The following is a 27,197-nucleotide window of genomic DNA, read 5'->3' on the forward strand; positions in this document are numbered from 1 at the left end:
TTTTTGACCCATGTATATGGCTTGAGAGGCTTAGGTAATATATATTTTTAATTTTGATTCAAGTAAATCACAGAAATATAATTGTAGCCTCTTTACAAAGTCTCTTCTAAATAGGAAAATAATAATTATTTCCTATAAATTACAGGTAGATATGTCGGTTAAATAAATAGAATGCTTAATTCACCGACTCGAGTCGGAGCATGCCAATTTAGCCGGTAAAGCGACTTGAACATAATATTCTAGAAATCACAGGCTTGCATTTTGCCACCCACTTTTTCATTGTTTATTATTTACTTCAATGGTAATTTTCATAAATACAAAAAAAAAATAAACTTCGGATCCAAAAACAGGCAAAATTTATGTTTATTATTTAAAACGAGACATAAATACGAAATAGAATGACAGCTAGATAATTAAAATTTTGTATTTTATAGATTGAATGAGAAAACTTCTTGTATATTCTGTCCTAAAAAGAGAAAAAAATGACAGCAAAATTAGGACAGCACCATAATGAAGTTAAATATACCAAATCTTTTTAATTTTCTTTTATTAGTGTCATTTGTCTGCGGAGTCACAGTTGACTCTGGATATAATATGAAACAAAGGAAAATTGCAACAAAAACCAAGCTTCGAAATAATTGGGATGAAACTCCTGAGACCGCTATTACATCCCTGATTACAATGCCTCAAGAAAATAAAATTAATAGAGAATTTAATAATGTTACAAATTATAATTATAAAATTGGGAGAAATTTACGAAAGCATGTAAAGGGAATAGTGCGTCCAAATAATTTTTATAGAGGCATAAGAAACATAATAGATAAATTACAAGAAAGCGACAGTTTAGAGTGTCTCTCATGTTTTGGTAATGGAGTGACGAAAAAGGATGATGACTGCTATCGGGGTATTGCGTTAGTATATTTCGTACAATCAGCTTTAATTTATTTTTATGAAATAAAAATGAAATTACAAAAAAACCTAAATAATTACGTTAAAAATATAACACTGATTGATTGTTTTACGCTTTAGTGTTTTTTATAATGATATTGACAGTATTGATTTATCAAATGCTTATGTTTCATAGGATAATTAACATGATTGCCAAGAGAGTAGTAGCCTCGAAAAGATGTCACATCTTTTTTTGTTGTCACATTCTTTTCAGTTATCCGACTCGTGACATATTTATATAATAAATTGTTTGTTTGATATTAAGAAACAATTATTCCAAAACATTTTTAGTACAGTTAAATTTAAAGCAATAACAAATACAAATAACGTATCATAAATATTTTTCTTGAAACATTATATTTTTTAACATAAATTTCACAATTTTTTCAGAATAAGTTCTCAGAAATGTTCCCCAGGACAGCATTGTTATATTGAACTTCAGGACGATTTCATAAAAAGGGGCTGTATAACTAGAAACGAAATGAACAGGACTTTTGTTTGTAAATGTCCCTTATGTAATGATAAACCTTCAGACAATCCTATATATTATGACTACGATAAAATAAGTGATTGGGCATTTCATAACAAATTTCTACAAATACCTTTACAAGGCACAAGCCTTATTTGTAAGATATGTGAAACAGGTGGAACAAATACTGTTTCAGATAATACATGTAGACGTGGCAAATAGTAAGTAAAATAAATATACTGTATCATAGTAAAACTTCCAGTTTATTAATTTTTTCTTTCAGCACTAATTACATGGTATGCAGCTCTAATCAAGTTTGCTATACGAGTATCCATGGTTTGACTAATATTGTATCTCGAGGATGTATAAATAAACCGATAACAAATTCTTTTTTTACATTTTGTAATAAGACACTATGCAATCTTTATTCTTATGAGAATCCAAAAACAACGAAAATTGTTAAAGCGTATTTGAGAACATCCCCCTCAAAACTTTTGGCATCTCAAGCTAGTAATGAGAATAAACGTTGGAAAATAATATTAATACTTAATACGATTCTTTACAGTGTAATTATATTGAATCAATCTTTTGTTGAATAACATTGACAGTTATATTCTTCAAGGCAGAATATTCTTACAAGTATTAGTTTCTTGACAGTGACAAAGTCAAATAATAATTTGTTTGACTAAGAAACAAGAAAAATGACAGTATTCATATTTTTTGTATTAAAAGTGATTATATTTATATCAATTGATTCTGGGTCATCTCTTGAGGAGTATCTTATGAAAAGCACCAAATCCTTAGCTAATTTTAGGAAATCTGTTGAAGAGACGTCAGTTGACAATCATCCCGAGAAAAGCAGTCACGATTCTGATGTCAAGTTTGTTGCTTTCCTTCTCGAAAATGCAAAACAGATATTTTCAAATACTGAGGAGCCAAATAAAACGGTTGAAAGTTTTTCTGCGATTGATGGAATAAAATTGGATTTACTGAATATGCCTACTGGTAACGGAACTACGGAACAAAATGCTGCATATAATAAATCGCGGAATGATAATAATATTTTGAATTTAGGATATTTAAATACTAACCTTTCAAACAGTCCTTCAACTGAGAATGTTACGGAGATCCTAAAATCTGAAAAATTAACTGTATTAACTGACTATAATATTTCATTAACGGAAATAGGACAATTATTTACTGAAAAATCAACTTATCGCTACCCAGAGCAGTTGTTACTTTTAGAAAAAAAGGATGTAGCAAAAATTTATAAAAATGCACAAAAGCCGCAGCAATTACCATCTTTAGAAGCAACTGTTTTTAATCATAGGAACACTAAACGTTCATGCATAGCATGTAATAATATAGGTTCTATGGACTGTATGGATCCTCGAAATAAGCTGTAAGCAAATAATATTTCTTGTCCTAGTAAATTGTTTAAAACTATTAATTTTTTTATATAATTGCAAATATTGTATTACTCGTCAATCTGAACGTGATATAATTATAAAATTCATAAATTTTTCAGAATATCTTCAAAACTTTGTGATAGTGAAGAAGATTTATGTTATTCAATGCACACACCATTTGGAATAGTGGATCGCGGATGTTTCGATGTAAATCATAATCTATCTACATATGTGTGCTCCTGCAATCTGTGTAACTATATTTCAATTTCTGAAATGCCATATATGTTTTCTGGAAAGCAAGATTGGTTAGAAAATGTAAAAGAGCTCTATCGTACGAAACGACTTCGAAATTCCATACATAAAGACATGTCCTGCTTAAGATGTGAAGTTAATGCTACCTTGAAAACCACCGATATGCTTGATAATGAAAATTGCTTGGCTGGCAACATGTACGTATTATCTTGGTTTAAATATAAGGTTACCTTTATACCGAATTACATAAATCGATTTCCTTCCTTCTAGAATTGCATTGCCAATTCAAGATTGTGCCAGTAATGAAATTTGCGGAGTTAAAGCTATCAGAAGCGAAGGCTATATTTGGAGAGGTTGCCTGTCCACGCCGTTGTACAATTATTGGTGGACCTTTTGCGGCACGGATTTGTGTAATTACGATCATCTTGTAACTATTTATGATGAATTTTAATTTTTACTATATTTTATTATTTATTATACTAACTAAATAAATTGCTCCTCATACATTTTTATCCACCCAAATAAAAAAATACGAGATTTTTGATTCATTGTGATGAATACTTTTGTAATATTTTATTAACCTATGCCGATATTACTATATTCAAATGCATTTAAGTTACAAAATTGTAATATAAACAATTTAAATTTATAGTAAAGCAATTTTAAGTCTTGTTTTTATTTATAATGCAGAATCTAGTCTATTCAAAGAAAATGATGAATGATCAATGTGTTAAATATTCATTCTCGATTACATTTTAAGGCTTGAGCTTAGATTTAGTTTAAAATATAACGCCGTTGAGACCAAGCATGAAAGCTCAAGTGGTCCGACCATTTTCTACTACGCTATTCTTTCTTAGTTAAAGAATTTTCTAGATATTACAAGCTGTCTCAAGTACGGAAAGAATGTTTTAAAAATATTGCAGCGGCTGAACTCTTTTAAATGCAAATAATATTATCTTATAAATTTTTGACTCAATTTTACTTTTAAATATTATTTTAGTGTAAAATTTTATGTCAATCTATATAAATATTTCTTTATTTTCTATATAATACTTAAAATGACACTGATTTTTTAAACCATATCTGAAATATTTTAATGAAAAATTATTATCTAGTCTTTTATTGAATGGAGAAACAAAATAATATTCTAGAAATACATCTACAGATGTACATATGTCTAAAATGAAAGTTTACAAAACTTGAAATAGCATTATTATAATTTTCATTTAATTGTTTATACCCGTTAATATTTTTTTTTGAGTCGCATTTCATTAGTATTACAGACAAATTACTTCAATAAAATACAATATAAGGTTGGTATTAGCGTAATATTCCGAATGTCTCCATAATGACCGCATATATCTTTTTAATGAACTACTGCCCGAGTTTGCTATGCGAAAACGGGCTTCCGCGGCAGTTCTCAAATATATGGTTGTCTTATAAATACCAGAGTCTCTTTAAAATTAATGATAAGCGAATTTCGACATTAAAACAATTTTATAAAAGAATTAATAAAAAAAAATAAACGAATTAAAAAAATAAAAGAATTCATTGAAAGAAGACCTATTACTACTTGAAGTTATTTACTATGTTTATAATATAGTTTTTCATTTCACCTTTATAGATCCATCGCTGTATGCATTTGTTTTAACGTTCAAAATAATAAAAAAAAAATGTAATCATATATCGCAGCAGACGTGATCATTGCGCCTTTACCGGATTATAATAATAGTGTTGCAACAGCGAACGGATAAAATGATTATAAGTATAGTCAGTGTAGACAGCATGCTAGTTTGAAATGCCTCGAGGCTCTCACAGTTTCTTTCAACACGTAGCAAATTGTGTGTTTAATGTTCTCTTAACGCTTGCTATCAAAGACTCTTGAGTGGGCCAGAAGGGTTTTCGAATTTGCAATCCGTTAACAAGATACTATTTCGCCGACGGCAGAACGTCCACTACTTGCTTTATGTAAAGAATAGATAAGCCCAGAATAGCAGAGACTAAATTGTTTAAAATTAAAACTACCGTTTGGAAATAAAGCATAAAAAATCTTTTTAGCATTTATGAAAAAAAAATCTTTATAATTATACATTGTTATGTACTGCCTCGCTCTTTTTGGTAACAATAATTTGGTAAGTGTTATTGTTTCCGTTTATTAATTATTTGTATTTAAAATTTTGTTATAAAAATTCTGTTATTTAGGGACACACAATTAAACCTTCAAAGGCTCTTCAAAGGCTGTGATAGCACGTGCATGGAACGGCAGAGCAAAAAAAAAAAAACAACTAGCGAGCCCTGCACAGTATCGATAAATAAACGTTGCTATTCTGACCGATTTAACCATAGAACTGAAAAAATTGAATGCATCTTTCATTTCAATATTATTTTTAAAACCAGTTTTTTCTATTTTATTGATAAAAAATATTCATTTGGTAGAAAATATTAAAACCTCTTTTAAATACTTTATATTATTATGTAGTAGTAATACATTATTGAAATTAGCACCATGTTTTAGATAAACATGTTATTTTATTTCTAAGTACCTTATGTCGTAAATAACTTTAATAACTTAAAATATTTAGGTCTTTAAAAATCTTATTTATCAACAAAATTTTTTAATGTGGAAGCTATTTTACAGCATTTGATAAAAAAAATGATAACAAAAATACCGATCCGTATCGCATGTAATTAAAACGAAACTTAAAGAATTCTTACCTTGCGTTTAGTTTGTCATTAATGACAGTTATATATTACTGACGTACACTTTAGAGATTTTGGTTGATATCATTCCAATTTTTTTCTTTTTACTTTAAGGTCCTTCGCTGGTTCGTAAAAATGTGGAAAAATTACACAGATAAAACCCAAGATCGATCAATGACAACCTAGAAATTTTGTATTTTATTTTTTCACTGTAAACGAATTTATTTGAAAATATTTTCAATAGTACATAATCCAAAATTTTGTATCTAAAATAGTCATAATATTTTGAAACAAGACCAAAATTTAAAATACCATTCACACTATTTTTTTTTTTGCACATAATATTTGTTTAATTATATATATAATTCTGAATATGGCATTTTTTATAAAAAAGTTTGAAATAATATCACAAAGGTGTTTTTCAAAGGCATGTTATTTTCCATATAAATATAGATATAAGATATAAAGCTTTGTTTTTGAGTTCATCATAGAAAATACCATGTCAATGAAACCGTCAGAAAATCAGTGGCTAGTTTTAGTTGATATATTCATATTTTAAATAGTGTCATATATTATTAAAATTTTATTAAAACAATGTCTTTAACATTCATTCGTTTATATTAGACAAGAATTTTATTTGTTATTTTCATTGGTTTACTTTTTTTGAAAATGGTTTGGATGAAATAAAAATAGTGAAAAGCGAAATGGAAAAGGCAGCTTAGGATAAATATATATATGTATGCTTCAATATTCCTTGTGTTCAACCAATACTTTAAAAAATTATATTGGATCTCCATAATATTTATCTTTGGCTCTACGATTTACAATATTTGTAATAAATTATTGTCCAATAAATATTTTAAAAAATATAGGCTAATTTAACAATAATGATACTTTTTAAATAATTATTAAATTATGTAAATGTCCAACAAAAGTCAAAACCTATCTAAGTGTCTTTTTAATCCGGCCACATTTATTTTACACTTTGGAGCACATTAATTAGCTTTTCTGTGTAAGTCTAGTACTCACTTGGGTGTTCCAGTTTCATTTTTAATTACCTACCTACTTTCTAAACTCCAATATATTTTAATCTTTTTAAAAACTTGCAAAAATTTTTCTCACCAGACTAATGTCATAAAATAAAAGCATTTAAAGCACTCGTTTGATATTTAATAAAGCCAAAAAAAGTTTTTAAACTTTTTGTTTAAATTCAAATTCATAGCATATTGTGCATTCACTTGATGGTGATTGAAATTCATAGTTAACGTTTGCAACAATAGCATGATCGATGACCTATCGTCAAAACATGCTAACATACCACAGCACGTATTGCTACGCATTGTTTATATGTCAAGACTTTCATCAATCTGCGTGTGGAATACTATTAGCTTAGTGTTTCTTATTGCGATCCACATAATATTACTTTCTCTATATGAGGCCAGTTCAGTTCATTTATAAGTTGGTTTTAGTTCACGCTTTTAACTCTTCGTGTAAATATTTTTGGGTATTTTTATAATTTTTGCTGAAATTGTCATACAAGTTTCTTCAGTTTTCACTTACTGCTATAACATTCAGTAGTGCAGTTGAAGTAATATTAGAGCATTGTACTGTAAAGAGCCTGTTTGTATTCACAGAGAATCCTTCAACGCCAGTGATGAGAAGACAGTGGAGTTATTAAAGCCTCAGGCTGCTCTGGTTACTGCTGATTTAGAATGCATAAAGCAATAGTATTACTCTGGTATTACAAAATTTGTTCCTACTCGATTTCCAACAATGAAGCCTTAGTAGACTATGTCTCTGGACTCCTTTGAGAATAGGGTCGAGTTTAGACGAAAATGTTATGTTGTCTTTAAGTTTCCTCTTTGTGCTTCAAACAGAATTTGAAGGAACTACATATATCTAAACCATATATTTTTTTATATGTACTCGCATGTTTGTTCAAAATATCTTTGTACTAAGATTTATAAAAAAAAAATAAGACGATGAAAAGAAAATGTGATGAATAAAAATAATAATAATCTATCGTTATTATCGCTCCACATTTTAAAATCTTTCTTAGAATTACAAAGTGGCATTTTACAAGATTTTTAACAAAGTATCAAGTCTGTTTTAAAATTTGGTTCGGCATTACAGGTCGTCTTTTGTTCCAGTCGTTTTTCATTCTGTCGCTTTAACAATGAGATCCGAAGTGACTGTTTCGATTCCCATCGATGAATTTTATTAAAATTCTTCTTATTTGTTGCCAACGTTTTTGTTTCACTAACGAATACGTATGTAATACGTATGTAAGAGCGACAATTTAAAATGAATTCCCTTATTTGATATTCAAATTAATTCCTAAAAAAGTAGGATTTGTTTACCATATATACGTCACAAAATAGATTTTATTAAAACATGGTACTACTTAGTTTATTTACTTTATAAAAAAATATTTTAAATATGAATGAATAAAGTAGACAAACATTAGGATGAAATAATATTTCACAAATGTCAGGAACATCATATCCAGCATACAGAATTCAATTTAAATGTTAAAAAGCTCGCAGCCATTTTGCTAGCTATAAAAGCATTCTTAGATATCTAAGAATCTTTGTAGTAAAACGTGACAAAATCACAGCTATGTCAAAACAACCGCTAGAATGGTGTTAAGCACGTTCCTCTCGCATCACTGACGATCCTATCCTGTGTTAACGAACGCTTTTAGCAAATAGTTTTTGAAATTCTCCGCTAAGTTACGCAGTTTTTGCGGTATCAAATACAATAAAAGCTTACTTTCAAAGAAGTCTGCCGCTTTCAGAAATTCAATTATAGTGAAACTTGTTCCACTCGCCTCGGGTGTTCTGATGTGCTGATTCCATAATGTTAGTCATACATCTCAAGTTGTTAAACGTGTTACACGAAAAGCTCAGAGATGAAACATCAAGAAAAAACATTCTTACGTATTTTAAATAAATTTTCATAAAAAGGTGGAATGAGTGTTTTGGAAGTCAGAAAACGAGGTATTGACAATTTGTAGCGACCTAAATAGATTTTGGGTACAATAATCTCAAGACGCTATGAGTTATTTTGTTAACGCAATGTTTATTTTGCCTAATCTATTCGTGTCCATCTAAATGAGATTAATGGCGAATCTTATGGTTCTAAATCACAAAGAGATCGTTAAAAACACCTGTCGTTCGCCAGAATTCGAGGTATCAAACTTCAAATTGACGAAAAATATATTTAGAAAAAGTTTTTAATTTTTGGGAAAAGGTTATCGCATATATTTGTTAACATTTTGTTCTCAGTCCGACTTCAAACATAATACATTACTGATGACTTATGTTAATAATATATAAAAAGTAAACGATAGCAATTAAAATGGGTAAAAAAAATATTGACGTAATCATTTCAAGTAATATTTTTTTATTAATATCATTTTAAATTATTACTGTAGTTTATAAATCGTATTACTTGAATGATATAAATACAGAATAGATAACACGTAGCGGAAAATACTAAAAACACACGTTCTAACAAAAATTTTAGAAAGACAATAATTTTAATAATTAAAAAAAAAAAGTTGTATTAAATAAGTAATCAACAGGCAAATAGCTATAAAAAAATTGATTCGTTGGAATATTTAAACTAAACTATCACTTTCAAATAACAATAATAGTTCTGAAACTATGTGTCATAAAACCCACACAGGTAACAATTTTACATCACAGCCGAATTCAAAATCTGTTAAAGCAATAAAATGCTCCATTTGAAATAATAACGCTCTTGAGGTCTGGGACGTGCTAGTTTCGGAATAGTAGCAAACAGTTTGTTTATTGTTTAGATCTATGCTCACGTGAATAGTTGCCAAAAGTCGTTAACACTATGCAGGCGTGCGTAAATATTGATATAATTGTCATAGTTTGAAATGGTTTAAATAATCTCACTTTTATGTAGGTGGTTACAATTTTATGTATTTTTTTTTATATTTTTATTTGTCAAAAAAATGCACCAGATATTGGAATAATTTTTACTCGATATGACACAGTGTGTAACATAAATTTGACACCGACGACTCTTGACTTAATAAGGTTGAATCTTTGGGCGGGTAGCCAACGTCTTGTATTTAGGAACACACGCTTAATTTATATCATCCCTTGTAACATTGTTGGGCAATGATAAAGCGACCGTAGTGAACCGCGTGCGCTAAATTGCTTGGGTTGGTAATATTACAGATTAACTGTTCTCCAGTTCATGTGCATTGTTCATTACAATTTGGCTCACGTGTTATTCGTTTTGGAAATACTTATCCTGGGTGACAAAAATGTGTTAAGTATAGTACGTACATAGGTTGAGAACATAAAAGCTTAATTATCTTATCTGATAAATTTTCAAACACTTTTATAATTATAGCTTTTTTTTACAACCATTTAAATTTACTTGGAAAAATAAATGTAAATGGATGGTAGAAAATAACAAAGTTGCAAAATTGCAGATCTTAAAAACGTCTTAACAGGAGGAACTGTAATGACAGTGAAAACCACTTTTTAACCTTACCGTACTTTTTATCCAATACTTTTCAGAAATACCTTTGAAGTTTCACTAAAAGAAAATCAAGAGGTCTTTTTGCTTCGGTAAAATAAGTTAAGATTGAAATGAAGCTCAAAAGCTATGGTTGATATCATAATGTCAAAAGGGTTATTTCAATTAAGTGGAGATAAACTTGTCTTTTCATCTGATATATGAATATAAATACAAATGGATGATAATGATAACAAAATAATTAATACTGTTGCATTTAAATGATGTTTTTTTTATAAAAATATTAAACCATTTAAAGGAAGATAACATTTTTGTTGTATTTAGTTGAAATGAATAAAGTAAAACTTAATTTATATTTAACATCTACTGCACTTTATAAATAGAAAAGCATAATTTCAACCACAAATTCGAAACTTTTACGCTTCAGTCGTTGAACAGGGCAACATTGTGTCTGTTTAGTTTAAGAGAGCCAGTTTATGTCAGATGACTTTGAAAAGTACATATTTCCAGCTTTTACTCGTCTATAGTATTGTATTTCTAAATTTAATTTATTTATACTGAAAATACATGCAAATAAACGATATGCATTCGATATTTATTCCGATTTGAATTAGCAGAGACAGCAATTGCATCCTTTCTTGAAAATTTTATTTGTTCTTATTAATTATTGCTCGAATAAAATTTTAATATCTACAAGGGCCAATTTTATACAAGAAGTCTTAAAGGAATATTAAAAAGGAATTTCAAAAAGACAAGAAACGGAAGTGGGATTTTAAAAGATCTTTCCGGAGTGCTCATTACTGCGAGATGTCTTGTTGGAATCATGAAGGCAATTACTTCACATTTCGTTTCTTTCAGTGACCACATCAAGAGAGACAGTTAGTTTTAAAAGGACTGTATTAAATTTGAACACAAAATTTAAATAATTCAGTATTATGTCAGACAAACATTTGAATTTTTTTTATAATATATAATTACTAACCTTGGACTATTTTCGCCTCATTTACTTTTAATATTTACATTTTGATACTTACATACATTTTTGTCAAATATTGTTGTACCAGCCGTTGAAAATGTTTTTCGAGTCTAGAAAACCATTTAAGACTTTGGTTTCTTTCTTTTAACATTTAACGTTATACCATTAAAAAGTTGTGAGAGAAAATATCTCATCAAATGTGTTTTTCGTTGTTTGGGAGAGTTTTCTGGTTTCATAAGCTTGAGGTTGCTGCTAATGACATAAAATACTTCCCATCCGTACTTTTTTTATTGTATTTTATAAATTTACAAATAGGCTCTTCGACAATTTCATAATTATAATTATAATTTTAGTTTGTCCTTTTTAAATATTTAGGCTCAATTTTGTTATTTAATAACATGTACATACATGATCATATTATAAAAACGTCCTCAGTGAGATCCCACAGAAATAACATCAGGGAAAATGTGCCCAGACGAAATAGGCTGGGGAGAAACGCAGTCATTGTTAATTAAAAAAGTCCGAGGGCTTTAAAAGGTATTACTGGACTTACCTACCTGATTACTGTTGGGCTCTAAACTTTGTCTAACTTGTGTGGCATTATTGCAGAATGGTTTAAGATAAATAAGATTTTTTAATACATTACTCAAAAAAATGTTGCAATTTTACTGGAGTAAAAAGACTGTACATTAAATTAATATAATTTAATATTTCGTATAAAATGAGGGAAACAATTATTTTTCTTCATATAAAGGCCATACATTTAGGATTTAGAAGTATATGATTATATTTAATAATTTTAATATAAATAAATTAATAAGAATTTCCTAAAATTTTATCCGTCAAAAATCAAAGAGACACACTTTCAGAATTACAAAATTTAATATTTGTTATTTAAGCTTCTAACATATCTTTATTTCATTTAAAAAATTAACGAGTTGTACGGAAATGAGTCATCAGGTCTTTATTACGAATGTGCAGACAGAAACTGACATGGAAATAAGTTTGCTCAAGCTTCATGAATATTTATCTAACTTAGTGCGGGATGTATAAAGTTTTGGCCTCTTACTTAATCAAACTTCTTTACAAGGACAGTGAGGGAAGAAGTATAAAACCTTTTTATCGTAAAACTCAAATCTAAAAATGTTATTTGAATTTACTAACTTTCATTCATTTTTTCTATCCTATCCACATGTAAAAAATGTAAATAGATCTAGTTAGCACGTTGGAATTATTAGTAAAACAAACAGTACGAACCATAAACTGTATATTTCTGTATTATAACATGTTTATGATTCCTAAGGAAAATTGCACTATTTTCTTTTTTTCACATTTATTCAGTTTAATTTTACTAACTTATAACTCTAAGATACAATTTATAGGGACCAAAAAGGTATTGTTATTGATTATGACGTCATTATTGAATATTGAAGCTATTATCCGATTGTTATAATATAATTACGATTAGCTTAATGTCTATTTTTGTGTTCAGAACACTTTGGTATTTTACAACGGTCAAAGTATTTTGTTTTATTTTTATGACTTGTAGTACATTTTTAGTAATAACAAATTTGGACAACTTTTTTTTTAATTATATTATGTTATTAAAAACAGTGACTAAACACCTGTCACTTAGAGTAAACTATAAAAACACAAAACGACGGTGATGTATATATTAACAATTGTTACTAATGTCTTAATTTCTGTGTTAGTGTTTGTAGGAATGGGGGATTGCAAGTATGTTTATAATTTTTTGAGTGTGAATGTTACTTAATATCACAAATATAATTTTTATTACGACAAGTTACTTATATATCATTCGAACGAAAGTATAGATATCGAAAAGGATAATGTTAAACTAAATAAACCCTGATACATTATACAAGTGTGTAAACGGTTGTTCTTGCAACTTTTGTTTGGTATTAGAGGTAAACACATTAGACATTTTGTTTGTGTAGGCGCCGTTACTGGTCCAACTTGTTTGATCTGAGACAAAACAAATAACAACTAATCAGATAACTTGCCAATTCGGATTTTAAACCTATATTCCTACAAGCTCCTTATAACATTTTTCTTTTTATAGGATGGGATTTTATATTAATTTAAAATATATATTGTGAATAAATTTTATACTAAATATTTTTATTTAAGAATATTTTACATACATTTTTTTAAACCTTTGTTTTGTAATATGCAACCCAATTTAAAATTATTTTCACTACAATATCCGTTCACTTTAATTTGGCATATATTTAATCCTCCGAGTTGAAACTTAAACTGCTCTTGATGACGATTTATTAATTTTTAATAAGGTGCTATAAATGTGTGTGCTGTGGCCATTTTTAGTTTTATTATATGGAACCCATAATTTTTGTTAAGTATAAAATATTGTGACGAATAATTTAGTGTTTAAAGAATTCGGTTTTTAACTGTGCAAATGTTTCTGAGACTAATAATTACGTAAAATCAAATATGAAATTACAAAAAAATTAACAAATATAAAAAAATAAAGAGGCACAAAGTAACCGTAGTATGAAGCAAAGCTATGATCTTATCGAAGATTCTTTTACCACGGTTATAAAATAAAAAGTTTTATACTTTTGTTTCGGAAGTGATTTATTAAATTAATTTCCCGAGGAATCCACTCCAAAGTTGTTGAAATTATACTTGTTTCTCAAATAAGATCCACGTGAGGGAACAATACTTGTTTGAATTGTCTTTATTTAACTTGTATTTAATATCAAAGACGTGTTTTCAAGTTCCCACGTATCCAACCAAGTTGAATAAGTTTGGAATTTGGAATTGCGTTTGTATTTAAATTTATTCTGGTGCGAGTTACGACTGAGTTTTGATAGTACTCATTATTGGTAACAGTGTAACTTGTTCCTTCCTTTAATTAAACTTTTCCAGATTTCTTTTAATATTGTTACATTTATTTCACATTGACTATTAGGTACTTAAAATAAATACCATTTTTATCCGTCACACATGCATATTATTTTTGTTTGGCTTATAATATTTTCCAAAAATCAATAAATAAATAACAGAGTTTATGTAGGCAAGATACAAAATAGTAATGTATCGTAACTCTCTGTTAGTAACCTCGACGTTCGCGGTTACTTTAACATGACTTACTTAATTACTCACAACTGATTATCAAAGTTTGATCAAAATTTCTGCTCTATGTACCTAACAGCCGCAGCATCACCATTGAGGTTTACGAAACGCGACGCTCTCAATAATTATATCACTAAGATTATTATGTTGTGAACATGAAGAATGTATACCGCTGTATATATACTAGAAACGTATAATAACATTGCCTATCATAACTTTAATAATCATCTGGGTTTAATTATCATTATATGTTAATGGTTATATGAAATAAAATATTAGGTATTCTTATATTTGCTGACAGTTGCTAAAATATCAAAAATAATATATCCCATTAAAGAATAAGCTTTTATTTCTGGCACAAAATAAACATACCCATTACAAGTCGACATACATTCAGCTTTTAAGATCTATGTAAACATCACTAAGTGTTTCCCTATTTCGCTTTGACATAAGTCGACAATTCTACGCACATAATGTTTATTTGGAATGTTTAATCTATTTACTCCCGTTGCGCAAACCTTGAAGGCACGAACCTAATTACGGCTGTAATAAATATTCACTAGCGATAAACTTGGGGAATAATTTACGATCGTGTAAACGTTTAATTTTGCCACGGATTCCGAATTCTGTACTCATAGATCTTCTTGACGTTTGAGCTATCAGTTGCTCTGGAATTTTAAGGTCCAAGCGATAATTTTGGATTTAATGAATTTTAATTAATACTTACATTATAACAATTTGCTAAACATAATTATAAGATTAAAATGCAAAATGTTTGTTTTATTTAGACTACAGATATAAATTAAATTAGTTAATTTAATTAAGAATTCATAAAAAAGATATAACAAAAATTTTTTACAAAATCACTGAGTAAATTTCTTTCCTAATTAAAAAAGCTGTAGATATTTTCGAAATAATTCAAAAAGTTTGTTCACAATATTCCGATTAGCGGATCCGAGGGTTTTATAAAATTGAAAAGAAAGAATCGCTTGGGGCAATACACTTCATCAACTCTTTATATTTTAATCTTAAGACATTTCTCGATTCCATTTCTTTTTCACCTCACTTTTATATATTAAGTTTTCATAACGCCTTAAGTGAAACATCGCTTTCTGAAATATTTATTCTTATGAATGTTGTAATAACTTCTGTATTTTGATTTATTTATATACTCGTACTTTACAAACAAAATGATACTAAATATAGCATTATTTTTGATTATTAAGTCATTATAAACGAGTGATTATATTACTAAACTCTTTATTGCTATCATTATTAGAACCAAAAGTAATCATATGGTGACTTAACATATGGTGACTAAAAATACATTTAGTACGTCTTTAAGAGTTCTACAAAATAGCGTTTCTTTTCTTTTGAGAAACAATCATTATTGTACGTTATTAGATAACAAATATGTATAACAACGACACGAATTCCAGCCCCGCCTATAAATTTCTTAATTATTCTTTGTTCTTATAATCAGTTCTCGCCGGCTACCCTTCATAGTTTTTCTGCAGATAACGCAAGGCATGTGTTTTTGCGGTCACACGCAACCATGTCACTTAAATGACTGATGTGCATGTGTCAGCTAGTTTTTATAAGTCAAAGATTATGAACTATTCACGTACATAATAAATTTAAATATAGCAGTTACTGTTTAAAGTATAATATTATATTCTTTTTTTAATTTCGTAAATTAAATTAGACTTACTTTCAAACTGGAATAAAATTAATAAATTCTTCTATGAAACATTTTTAATTTCCTGATTTCATTTGTAAATTGCTTTTTAATATTTTTACTTTTTTATGTAAGAAATTACACTAAAGATAATTTTGGTAACGAAAACAAAACTTAAGAAAGATTGAATTAGGTCCTGTCAAATCTGATTTAAAATCTGAGATATCCCTTATATTATTATTTTCAAATCTTTTACTGACAATTTTTACCATATCTGAATTAATGTTATTCTTTGTTACCAAAATTCACCGACAAAGGAACCTTTCCGTGCGTGCAAAATGTTTAACACATTGCGATAAAGCAAAGCGTTTTTGTTGAAACTCAAATTCAAGTTCATAACTAATTACTAACAAATTACTAAATAAAAAAATGTTAAGACAGATTTTACTTACAAAGTTCTATGAAAGGTACATATCGGAGTCGTAAACATACTTCAATTAGGTATCGACGGCATCAATACTTTCCAAATATTGTCAAAGGATTAAAGAAGCAACCCTCGTAACACTGCAAACTTTAAATATGCATGAAAACCGAAAGTTACTCAAACAATGAGGATACTTCTCAACTTTGTAGTGATACCGTGAAGTATGTTGGAGTACTGCTTGAAAGGAGAACTAATTAATCCAATGAGCGGCGTCTTTGCACTAACGATGCTCGTCATTTATTCCCCTTAGCAATGAAGGGCTTACGTATAGAGAAAATTGGGTTGAGGATTTCAGGGAATTAGTGGCTCTAAACGTTGAATTACAAAAACAATAACATAAAATTATATCGTTACTTTAGTATTGAATTTTGTTAACATAGTGTTACAGATGACACTAAATTCCTATTAAACATGCAGTCTAAACATATAGGACATATGAATACTTATAAATTTGAATTTATAATTCAAAACTATTTAGTAAAAAAATAAATTAAATTATTCCAGCTATAAATATCTGTTCTTATAATTTTGATGAATTGGTAAGCTTATATTTATTTCGTTTCTACTTATATTCTTGAATGGGGATTGATTCAGATGTCCTGACAGCTAGTAAATTGATGGATAGCATTTAGATAATCCTCGGTACTTTTAAAGGAATAAATCTTTCAATTTGCCAATAATATTTAATATATATTAAAGCCTCCCTTAGTGTAATAAAACAATAACGATAAAAATGTTGAAAAATATATAATTCATGCTCTTAAAAATTTGGTATACCTATTCATAAAAGACAGGAATTTTAAGTGTTTGTTGCTTGTTTTTTTTTTTTGACTAACAGTTTTCGGGTTTTCAAAATTTTTACAAAGTAGTGAGACTTGTAAATCAGAATTACACATAAAATAAATTGAAACTCATATTCTGTCAGTACATTAAGGAATTGTAGGAAACTGTTATTTCGTGATACTGAAAAATAAATCCCAGCAATTGTTCGTGAATGGACGCCGATAGCTAACGAAATGAGGGGCGTTAGTTTTTCAAGTCATTGAGTCAATCGTTTATCAAGCTGTTATGTTAACTCTCACGGCTGTTATGGGTTTTTAAGGTATGGAGTTTTGGTTATTAGAACGTATTTCTCCTTTCTTAGTAAAACTGTGCTTTGAAACAAATATTTTTTGGATTACTACGCGTATTATATTATTATAAAAAACTACATAATCCCGACATTTCGGTTACATTACAGCAACCGTGATCATGAGCGGACGAGATGTGAATGTCTGTCAGTTGGTCCTTGTTATTTATCATCTACCGCCATCGATTTCTTAATTTTCTGGCGTACCGCTCTGGATGCCGGCAGAATGCGCTCACGGTGTCTTGAGGTCCTGCGGTGTGGTTTCGGACATGGGATTTTATATTTTTAAGAACGGGGTCCCAGGTGTTTGATAGATTCCAGCCATCTTCTCTATTGAAATTGGGATGTTTTTTAATTTCAATAGCCTTACGGATTAATCTCGGTATGTACCTGTCTTCACGATCGAGGATCTGTAGTTGATCAAACCGAATCTAATGGCCTGGTTTGTCCATTGTGTGTTCACACACTGCTGGCTATTCTTAATTTCTGAGACATGTTCCTTCACTATTGTACCGATGCTCCTCTTTGTCTGTCCAATTTATGACAAGCCACAGTCACAATTAAGTTTGTATACACCAGCTTGTTGTAAAGGACTGGTACTCTTAATAGGTCTGAAGAATTGGCTCACTTTCTTGTGTGCTTTGTATAAAGTCTTGATCGAAACCTTATTCAAGATGTGGCCTATTCTGTCACTAACTCCTTTTACATATGATAATATCGCAGGTTGCCGCTTTACTGCGGGTGGCTTCGAGTGATTCTTGCAATGCTGGTGAGGCACGGGCAGGCTGTTGGTAGTGAGAGCATGTTTTACATGCTGAAGTTCGGCCTCTAGATGGTCAGCATCACAATTAGGATTAGAATTATGTAGTTTTTTACGCGTAGAAATCTGAAAAATATTTGTTTCAGTTCAATAAATACTCGCGAATGTTTTAGATATCAATACTTTTCTTTTTTTTCGTTAGTCGTTTTGATTTCAAGACAAATTATTCATAAATCTTTTTGTATGTAAAGGAACTAAACGGGATAAACATGTATACAAACCAAATGTTGAAAAGTTTTAGTTTTACGAACCAAAATGTCCTTGAATACCTTGGTAACTTGATTTCTCTCAAGAATTGCAGTTTTTATTTATTCGTCTTCCTTTCTTTACCAGATCTTCTCAGAGACATAATTATTCTACTTATTTATCCTACCAGATATTGACAAAAACTTTCTGACTTGGATTTAAATTTGTTATAATGTTTCTGAATAACTTTTTTAATTTTTTTAATACTCAGTGTAATAAAATATATATATATATTTCGTTAGTATATGTATGTTATAAGTGGTGTAAAAAAAATCAGATAATAATACAACATAACCATTATCATTACTGTATATTTAATATATTTGATTTCGTCTTAGAAATCTTATCAAAGAAGAAGGAAAGAAATAAATCTAAACTGCTATTCGTTTGGAAACTAACAATTGCCTTCCAATAATAATGGCTCGACGAACATGATCGAAAAAAGTATTAATCACTAAATTAACTGTTCATTTCGCTTAGTTATCCAAAAAAGTCTTGTCAGCGTCTGCAAATCAATTATCCCAATGCCAAGGGATCACGTGTAATTGACTTGTTCATCATTTTCTCTCGTTTCTGCTGTTTCTTGTTATTTTTATAAATATATTTTATTGTGACGAATTACATTTCAGGTACAATTCGGATTCAACTCACAGGTATCTTATAAATATTTTAAAATAAAAGACTTATCTTAGCTTTCAAATACATATCACGGAAAACACAATGAAGAAGTTCATTGTGTAATACAATATAATTTACTATTCATCAAAATCTTGCAAAATATTTTTTTTTTGTTTTTTCAGGTAACACTTCCTTCACACTGATTTGTGGAATATTTGTACGATATAAAAAAAAATATTTAACAAACACATTTATTATTATGTGTCAGAGCTTATTTATCACAATGACATTCACGATAATCACCTAGAATATAAAACCTGTCAACGGCCGTTTTGCATGAAATTCCAATTTTTAGTACATTGATCCCAACTTTTAGAATTGAACAAAAATTTTTGTCTACGAAAACTAATATTTTATCATAGAATTGTGTGAAACAATATTAATTAATTTGATTTATAATTTATGTCTTACGATTTTTAAAAACCTAAACATAAATGTGTACATAATTTCAAATTGTATCTTTTTATAATGGCATAAACAATAAATTGTTTTTATAAAATATCTGTCTAACCTTTTGCAAATTAATGTAATCATTTTTTGAATTCGATCACTCGATCATTCGATATTTATCATCAGTTTTAAATTTATCTTATATGGGGAAACCTAAAAACCTTGTTTATTTCAGAACAAAAAAATTACTTGCAGAAAAAAGTCGAAACACTTAATTAAACTACATGTAATTATTTAAAGTTATAATCTATCTCGTATATCTCAATATAATTTGTTAACAGCTATTAACATATTTTAATTTTAAGTTGCGTGTTAGCCACGCCCCGTGAAATAAAATTTTTAAATTCATAACGAGAAACTAAACTGCTGTTTTAGTGAACGTTACATCATTATTAATAGGAATAAGGATTTGCATGATCATAAATTATGAACACGGAATAGCTGTATAAATAAATGAAGAATAACATTTTATTAAGCAATAAAATTTGTTCTTTAGTATTATATCTTTGGCCAGGTTGAAAGTTTTAGTCTTTATTTTTTTAAGTAATGTAAATTTATTAAATATAAAAACAAATATTTCACTTCACATTGTGGTAGACAAGATTCCTTTTCTATCTTTTATCACCATCTGTAAAATATCGTGACAAGGGCATAACTATGTATCACTGGTAATAAATAATATTTTAAAATGTTAGTCAATTACAATATACATTAAACTTTGATCGTTGAATGTAACGAAAAATCGCGATCAAAGATTTTTTTTATCATGCCACTAAGAAAAAATTATTACATAAAAAAAATCTTATAAATTTTTTATAACATTACTTACAACTTACATTGAGTCTTGTATCGAAAACGTAAAGTCACCTTAATCTGACCCTTTCACGTTGTTACTCACAATGTTACTAATAGTAAGGGGCTCGTCTGACAAGTTGACGTGTCCATCCCCTTGATTAATGATACTCAATCAGATGCACGTGACGTCATAATGGTACTAAGGGTAAATAGATTAAAATGAGATAATTGCTGAACAATTAAAATTGATATTATCACACTATCTATATAGTTGAGAAGTTTGATAGCATAAAGGAATGAGTAGTTACTAAATATGTAAATATATATTTCTTTCTTATCATATGATCTTAGAAGAAGTGAATAATGGATTTAATAGGTAATATAATCAATATTCATTTCGTTTAACGTTCGTTTCTTCAACTTATGAGCCGGAACACCGTTTCAGTTGGGAAAATGACCGGAAACTTAAAGTTTAATATATGTAAAGATCTACGACTAAAATTTTTCAAATTGATAACGTAAGCCAATAGCTAGCGAAGGAATTCAAGCTAAATAAGCTTTTTAACTAATCGAATTCAACAATGAAGAAAATCAAAAAAAGTTTATAAAATTTTGTGTTTATTGATTACACAATAAAAGTTATGTGATAAACACATTAAAGAAAAATAAATGATTTTGTAATCTAAAATATATTAATGTCATTACTTTCTGTGGTTTGATTAAAAAAAAAAAGAACAAAACCTGGCGATGCATTTACCAACCGATGTCGTAAATATAGCTGATGGGGGAGTAGCCATGTATAGTTGAACCACGGTACGCAATAATAAAGCTACGGCTACACACATATATGACTTCTTCAGGAATGCTATATACATTTATTAAGTGATATATTGATATTAATTTTAAGGCTTTTATACATAACTGTATAATTATATAAATTTTAATGCTATAGTATTTTACATTGAAATATATCAGTTCCCAGTTCGCTTTCCGCTGTTATTTCTAAATCATTTTTTAATTTTTCGTGTATATGTTAATATTATATATTTTTGCTCTCAATGTGACCGAGGGTTATGAAGGTTCAAAGCAACGCAGCGTCCGGAACCGGTGGCCTCACAGGATATTGCACAGTAAACTGCAACGTGTAACGAAATGTTTATTGAACCATATTACATTTTTAAGATAAATCCATAATTAATATGTTTAAAAAAGCAACTAACTATATCCAATATCTCATTATAACTGGCAAAATATTGAAGTTTGTTGTCTGTTTAAACATTAAAAAGACAAAAGTTAACATAAATACTACGACCTGATAAAATATTTTATCCAAATTAGTTTAACAATTTTACGTGATTGAACAATGAATTCACAAACGTACAAACACATACAATTGTAAATATGTGTAATTCGAATTGAATATTAATATTTTTTAATCTTTTTATTGGTTATTTTAAAATGTATTTCAAATAAAACAATATTATTATATTCATATTCATAGAGGAAATACTCTTAAATTGAACATATTTTATCAATAGTTGAAACTATCAAATATAAAACGGTCCGCAACAAACAATAATTAATTTAAAGGGGCTTCTGAAATAAACATGGAATCGCAACTATTTTCGCCTCGGGGCTGTGAAAATGTAGACAGCAACTGTCCGCGTGACATGTCCGGGAAGGGAAATGACGTTCAGTGCTGGAGTTTTATATCCATTGTTTATTATTTTGTTGTTTTTTTTTTAACATATAATATTTAAATTTGTAAAATGTTATATATTTATAAATATATATATATATATTTATTTTTAGGTACCGGTCCCAAATACGCACGGGCTCTTTACAAAAAATATAAAATAGTCTATTTAATTTTAGAATTATTAAATTTATATTGTTTTAAGTTTCAAATGGTACGATTAATTTAAATGATTTAAAAAGTAATTTACATATACTGATGAAGGCTTGAAAAAGAAGTAAGTTATTTTGATCAAATTTATTACCGTATTTATATAAATAGCCTTCTAATAAACGCTTGAGGAATGCCAATCTTTAAAGGTTGTAAAATGGATATAGTATCTTATCCTTATGGTATAGATATATGCCATCGAGGTTTTTTCTGTAGACCTTTATAAGATACACAATTACACCATATGTTATTTTGTTATATCTCAAGTACTTTCAGCAGCGTTTTCGCTAAAAGATCTCAGAAGGCTCATGTTTTCCCGACATCTTAAACAAATATCGTTAATGTTCACCCAAGTAAATACAAAAACTTAACAAATTATACAATAAAATCTTCCTCAAGAATCACGCTATCAATTGATAATAACTGCTTGATAATCGGTGCAGTAGTTTTTCTATCGCGAACAGACAGACACACAGACGCGGCGAGGGACTTTGTTTTATGATATGTATTGATACATATGTTATAGTAACATGACCAAAACAAAACACTCTAACAATAAGAAAAACATGTATAAAAATAGATTTTCAGTTTTCTGGGTGCAAATAATAGCGTTAAAACATTGTCCGAAATATGAATTATGAATATATGCACAGATTGTCTTATATCAATATATTAATAGAGAATGAATTGTATAACAGTCATATTTTTATTATCTTATAGTTTATAAATTTTAAACCATTTATAGACTCTTAATAATTGTATTAATATCTAATAGTTTGCTTGTGAAATTAATATTTATTTTTTAAGAAAAAAATAAATAAAAGTTTTTAAAATTGTATCGTAAACAAAAATATTGCTTTAGAAATGTTTTTATAGGTATAAATAAAGATGATACTTAAAATAGGACAAAGCTTCGGATTATTTTTTAATTCACAAACTGTGGTTGAGCTGTAAATTAAAAACAAAAAAAGGGAAACCTTTTAGCCGCCAATGTTTTAAAATTAGAAGCTCATGTAAAATAGACTATTATAAGTATAATATAGTAAATTTTTGATTTTCAAATATTATTAGCTTGAAAAACAATGTTAATTTTAAAGGGTTTAACCGTTTTATAAATATAAAACTATAACAGAAGTGCATAGAAAATATACAATAATAGGGAACTGTACTCTAATATGTAAATTTATAATGAACTGACTTTTGCCCGCGGCTTTACAAGCACTAAATTTTCATGTTACTTACGTTTTATTCTATACAAATATAAAAATTAATTTAGATCCACTTACAATAATTATAAACCTGCGTAATTGGAACCAAAAGCTATCTCCCCTTTTTTTACAAGGATTTAGTCTCCATGATAATAAAGTTAAGATCTACGATGATTGTTTAAAGTCAGATTTTATGTAAAAATTTTATTTAACTAAATTAATAAAGGTATTCTAAATACATACTCATCTCCCTTTATTATACTTAAAAATTATAGTAAACAAACTAGGAATGTTTTGTAGGAAAATCTAACTAAGACAAAATATTCTCAACAGATGAATATTAAGGAAGTTGAAAAGGATGATACTGATGTTCACAAAGTTTGTCGCATCACAAAATTTAATACGTCCCGTAGCTACAATAGAAATGTTTTCTTTGAAACAGTACCCGGGGGCACTGCAACAACGCTATTAAAAGTAAAATAGCGAAAAACTAAATTTATTTTTAAATAAACATGCTGCTTTGGTTAACCTTAAATTCTGATTACTAAGAAAAAAAGGCAAAATTGAATGATTCTAAAATTATTTCTATACCCAATTTAATTAAACCGACATGGAAATTTGAAGCATTTCATTTCAAAACTTTTTTACAATTTAATTTAAATGAAATATAAAATAAAGCTAAAAAATATTGTTATAATATCTTTTTGTTATTAATAAAAGCATACTCAAATACCCACTAATTTTCTTGTTTACAAAAATGTTATAAAAAACCATGAGTACAAAAAGAAACAAATAAAGGATTGCTACTTTTTTATTTGTCTATACTTATTATTAGCAAAGATACTTTGTTTCTCCAATATTTAATATTCCTTATGAAAATTGTTATTATCTAAGGTATCAAAATATTTAGAATTTTAGTCTAATTCTTTATGAGGTTCATTAAACTTAAATGAAACTATTAGTTTTGGGATTACTACGCGTATTTTATTATTTTAAAAAACTACATACTCCCGACATTTCGTTTACCTTGTAGCACATCTCGTCTCCCCGTGATCACGGTTGCTTTAGCTTAGAAACAGGTTCGAGACTGCCGAGTATTGTAATCCATAGAAAGACACCTCCATCGAAACTAGATTTTGTCATTATATCGGAAGAGGATTGCCAAAAAAATTTTATTTATTAACATAAAAACAAAATAAAACTTGGCTCCTCATTTCTAATCCAAAGTATCTTTCTCCCTTTATATATTTATTAAAAAACATTGTCTTCATAATTTTCAATATTCCACAAACCTTCACAATGACACCGTTTCTTGAGAAAATAGACTATGTATTAGTTTCTCCCAAAGTTAAGTTACGTGTTGTGGAAATTAAAAAAAAAACAAACCACACTTAATAAAAGTTAAAAAAGGTGTGAAAAAACTTTTAATTATCATAATAAAGTTTTGTTTTGGTTATTATATTTTTAATCAACATTTCTTCTAACAACGGGGTACCTAAAGAGCGATTAAAAAGTTTACAGTTTCAATTAAGCCGCTTTTTTCGTTAGTCCGCTCTGGTTTTCTAAAGTTTCTGAGTTCAAAGTTTCCCTCTCAACTCATAGTTGCAACGGTTAAGCCGGAACTAACTTTTAAAGCTTTGATGAATTCTCTAAAGGTTTTAATCTTTCCTTAATGGTTTGTTTCAGTTTCCATTTTTGTTTGATTTAACTTTAAAATGTTATAATCAGAGAAGTTATAAGACTCGCTAGGAGAAAACTAATAGTGTTATGAGATTTTCTTAAGCTTTGTTCACTTTTGTTCGTTTAATAACTTCGGTATTTATTTTTATTTAAAGTAGCACACAATAAGGATAATGTTTTTTGAAATAAGAACAATTATTTATGTATTGATACATATTTATATTTATTTATTTATATTATTTTGTCTTGATAGAATTATACTTTTGCTAAATTCCTCGTATACGTTTATCGTTTTCCTTTTTGATGGTAAATTCGGTTACATGAACAAACACAATTATCTCGAGGTAAATGAAAATATACTGTCGCTAAGCGCTCTTGTTTAGTATCTCTTCATTACCAACGAGTATGTACTTAAATTAAGATATCGGAGATAAGATCTTCTAGTAGTGAATTGGGTCAAGTCAGGTTTCATTAATAATTGATGCCTAGCTGAGCGTCATTGCCTCCTAAAAATTACTAAGATATATAACGAGAAAACGTCACGATGCTTAATTTAATAAAACATTATAATTAGTATCATTCTTTATTCCGTAAAAGAGCTGCGTATACAATTAACTTAATTGCTGGAGTAAAATTTTAGAATTATTGTCGGATCTCTATCTTAACAATTTAACAATCCTATTTGTTCCGCTAAATCTCAGTAGGATATTGACACTTTTATAACAGTTATCATATCACAATCGTTTTACATTAATATTCGTTATTTAAAAGGTATGGTGACCAACTTTTCAACGTGTGAAGACTGATTAGGAGAAATTTTATGACAGTTTTAATAACACGTTATATTATTTATAAGTCATTTTATTTGGTACATTAAATCCTAAAGAATAAAAGTCGTATGATAAGGATTTCGATAGATGCATTTTATTTTACATATTCACAGATTCAAATTTTATTGAATAATGGTAACCCTATTGATATTGCACCTTTGACTGTTTTTAGAAGGCCGATGACGGGAAAAACTAAACCGAAAAGGACAGGTGCGAAATCTTTAAACAGCGGGGGTCTACTAACCAACCTGTCGAGTCCAGCCATAACCTTAATTGATAGGCATCGTTAACCTTTAAATGCCTTCGTTTCCTCGGCATAAATATTCTGATTCTAATCTTGGTTTTTTGTCTGTTATTTTATACGTCTCCTGGTTAGAGTTCGTTTTATTTTCGGGTGCTTCTTCAAATCGATAGATCGTTATTTCGTTATAAACAGTCTATTCTTTGTCATCTGATATATTTGAGATTGTGTGTCTGTGATATTATATGTCTTCGCTGTCACTTTAGTTGTTGGTTCAACGTTCAATGTCAAATTACGTCCTCAATAAAATTTGTTATTTTTTACTTTTTTGTAGATTTTTCTGTAAAGGGAAGGCTTCTTTATTTTAAATTAGAGGTTTATGAATTTTTAACAACAACAATAACTTAATTTCTCAATAATCAATGAAGTTTGATAGATTTAAAGTAAAATCTTTAAAAGATATACGAGTATGTGTCTTCAATCCTCAAAGCTTTGATAACTCAATATAGAATTGTTTTAATACTGTTAAAATTTCAATTGTTAAAATCATCCTAGAATTGTTTTATATTCAAAGCATGTTTTATAAAAAAAAATACAAAAACTTAAACAATTGCATTTAAAATTTATTATTTCTATTTTAATTCATAATAATAAATTAAT

The 27,197-nt window shown here is 28.4% G+C and overlaps 1 protein-coding gene across 2 annotated transcripts; it reads left to right on the forward strand.

The window, feature by feature from the left end:
* Positions 1-494: 494 nt before the first annotated feature.
* LOC116769578 (uncharacterized) lies at positions 495-3,682 on the forward strand. Of its 2 annotated transcripts, none has more exons than XM_032660714.2 (5): positions 495-911; positions 1,339-1,638; positions 1,701-2,819; positions 2,946-3,275; positions 3,349-3,682. In XM_032660714.2, the coding sequence occupies exons 3-5, from the start codon at positions 2,119-2,121 to the stop codon at positions 3,527-3,529; spliced, it is 1,212 nt and encodes a 403-aa protein (XP_032516605.1). In that variant the 5' UTR covers positions 495-911; positions 1,339-1,638; positions 1,701-2,118; the 3' UTR covers positions 3,530-3,682. The 2 variants fall into 2 exon arrangements, with proteins under 2 accessions (XP_032516605.1, XP_032516606.1); XM_032660715.2 differs by having other exon boundaries at positions 495-904.
* The last annotated feature ends 23,515 nt before the right edge of the window (positions 3,683-27,197 follow it).

The sequence above is a fragment of the Danaus plexippus genome, chromosome 14 (assembly GCF_018135715.1).
Source record: "Danaus plexippus chromosome 14, MEX_DaPlex, whole genome shotgun sequence".
Classification (NCBI taxonomy): Eukaryota; Metazoa; Arthropoda; class Insecta; order Lepidoptera; family Nymphalidae; genus Danaus; species Danaus plexippus.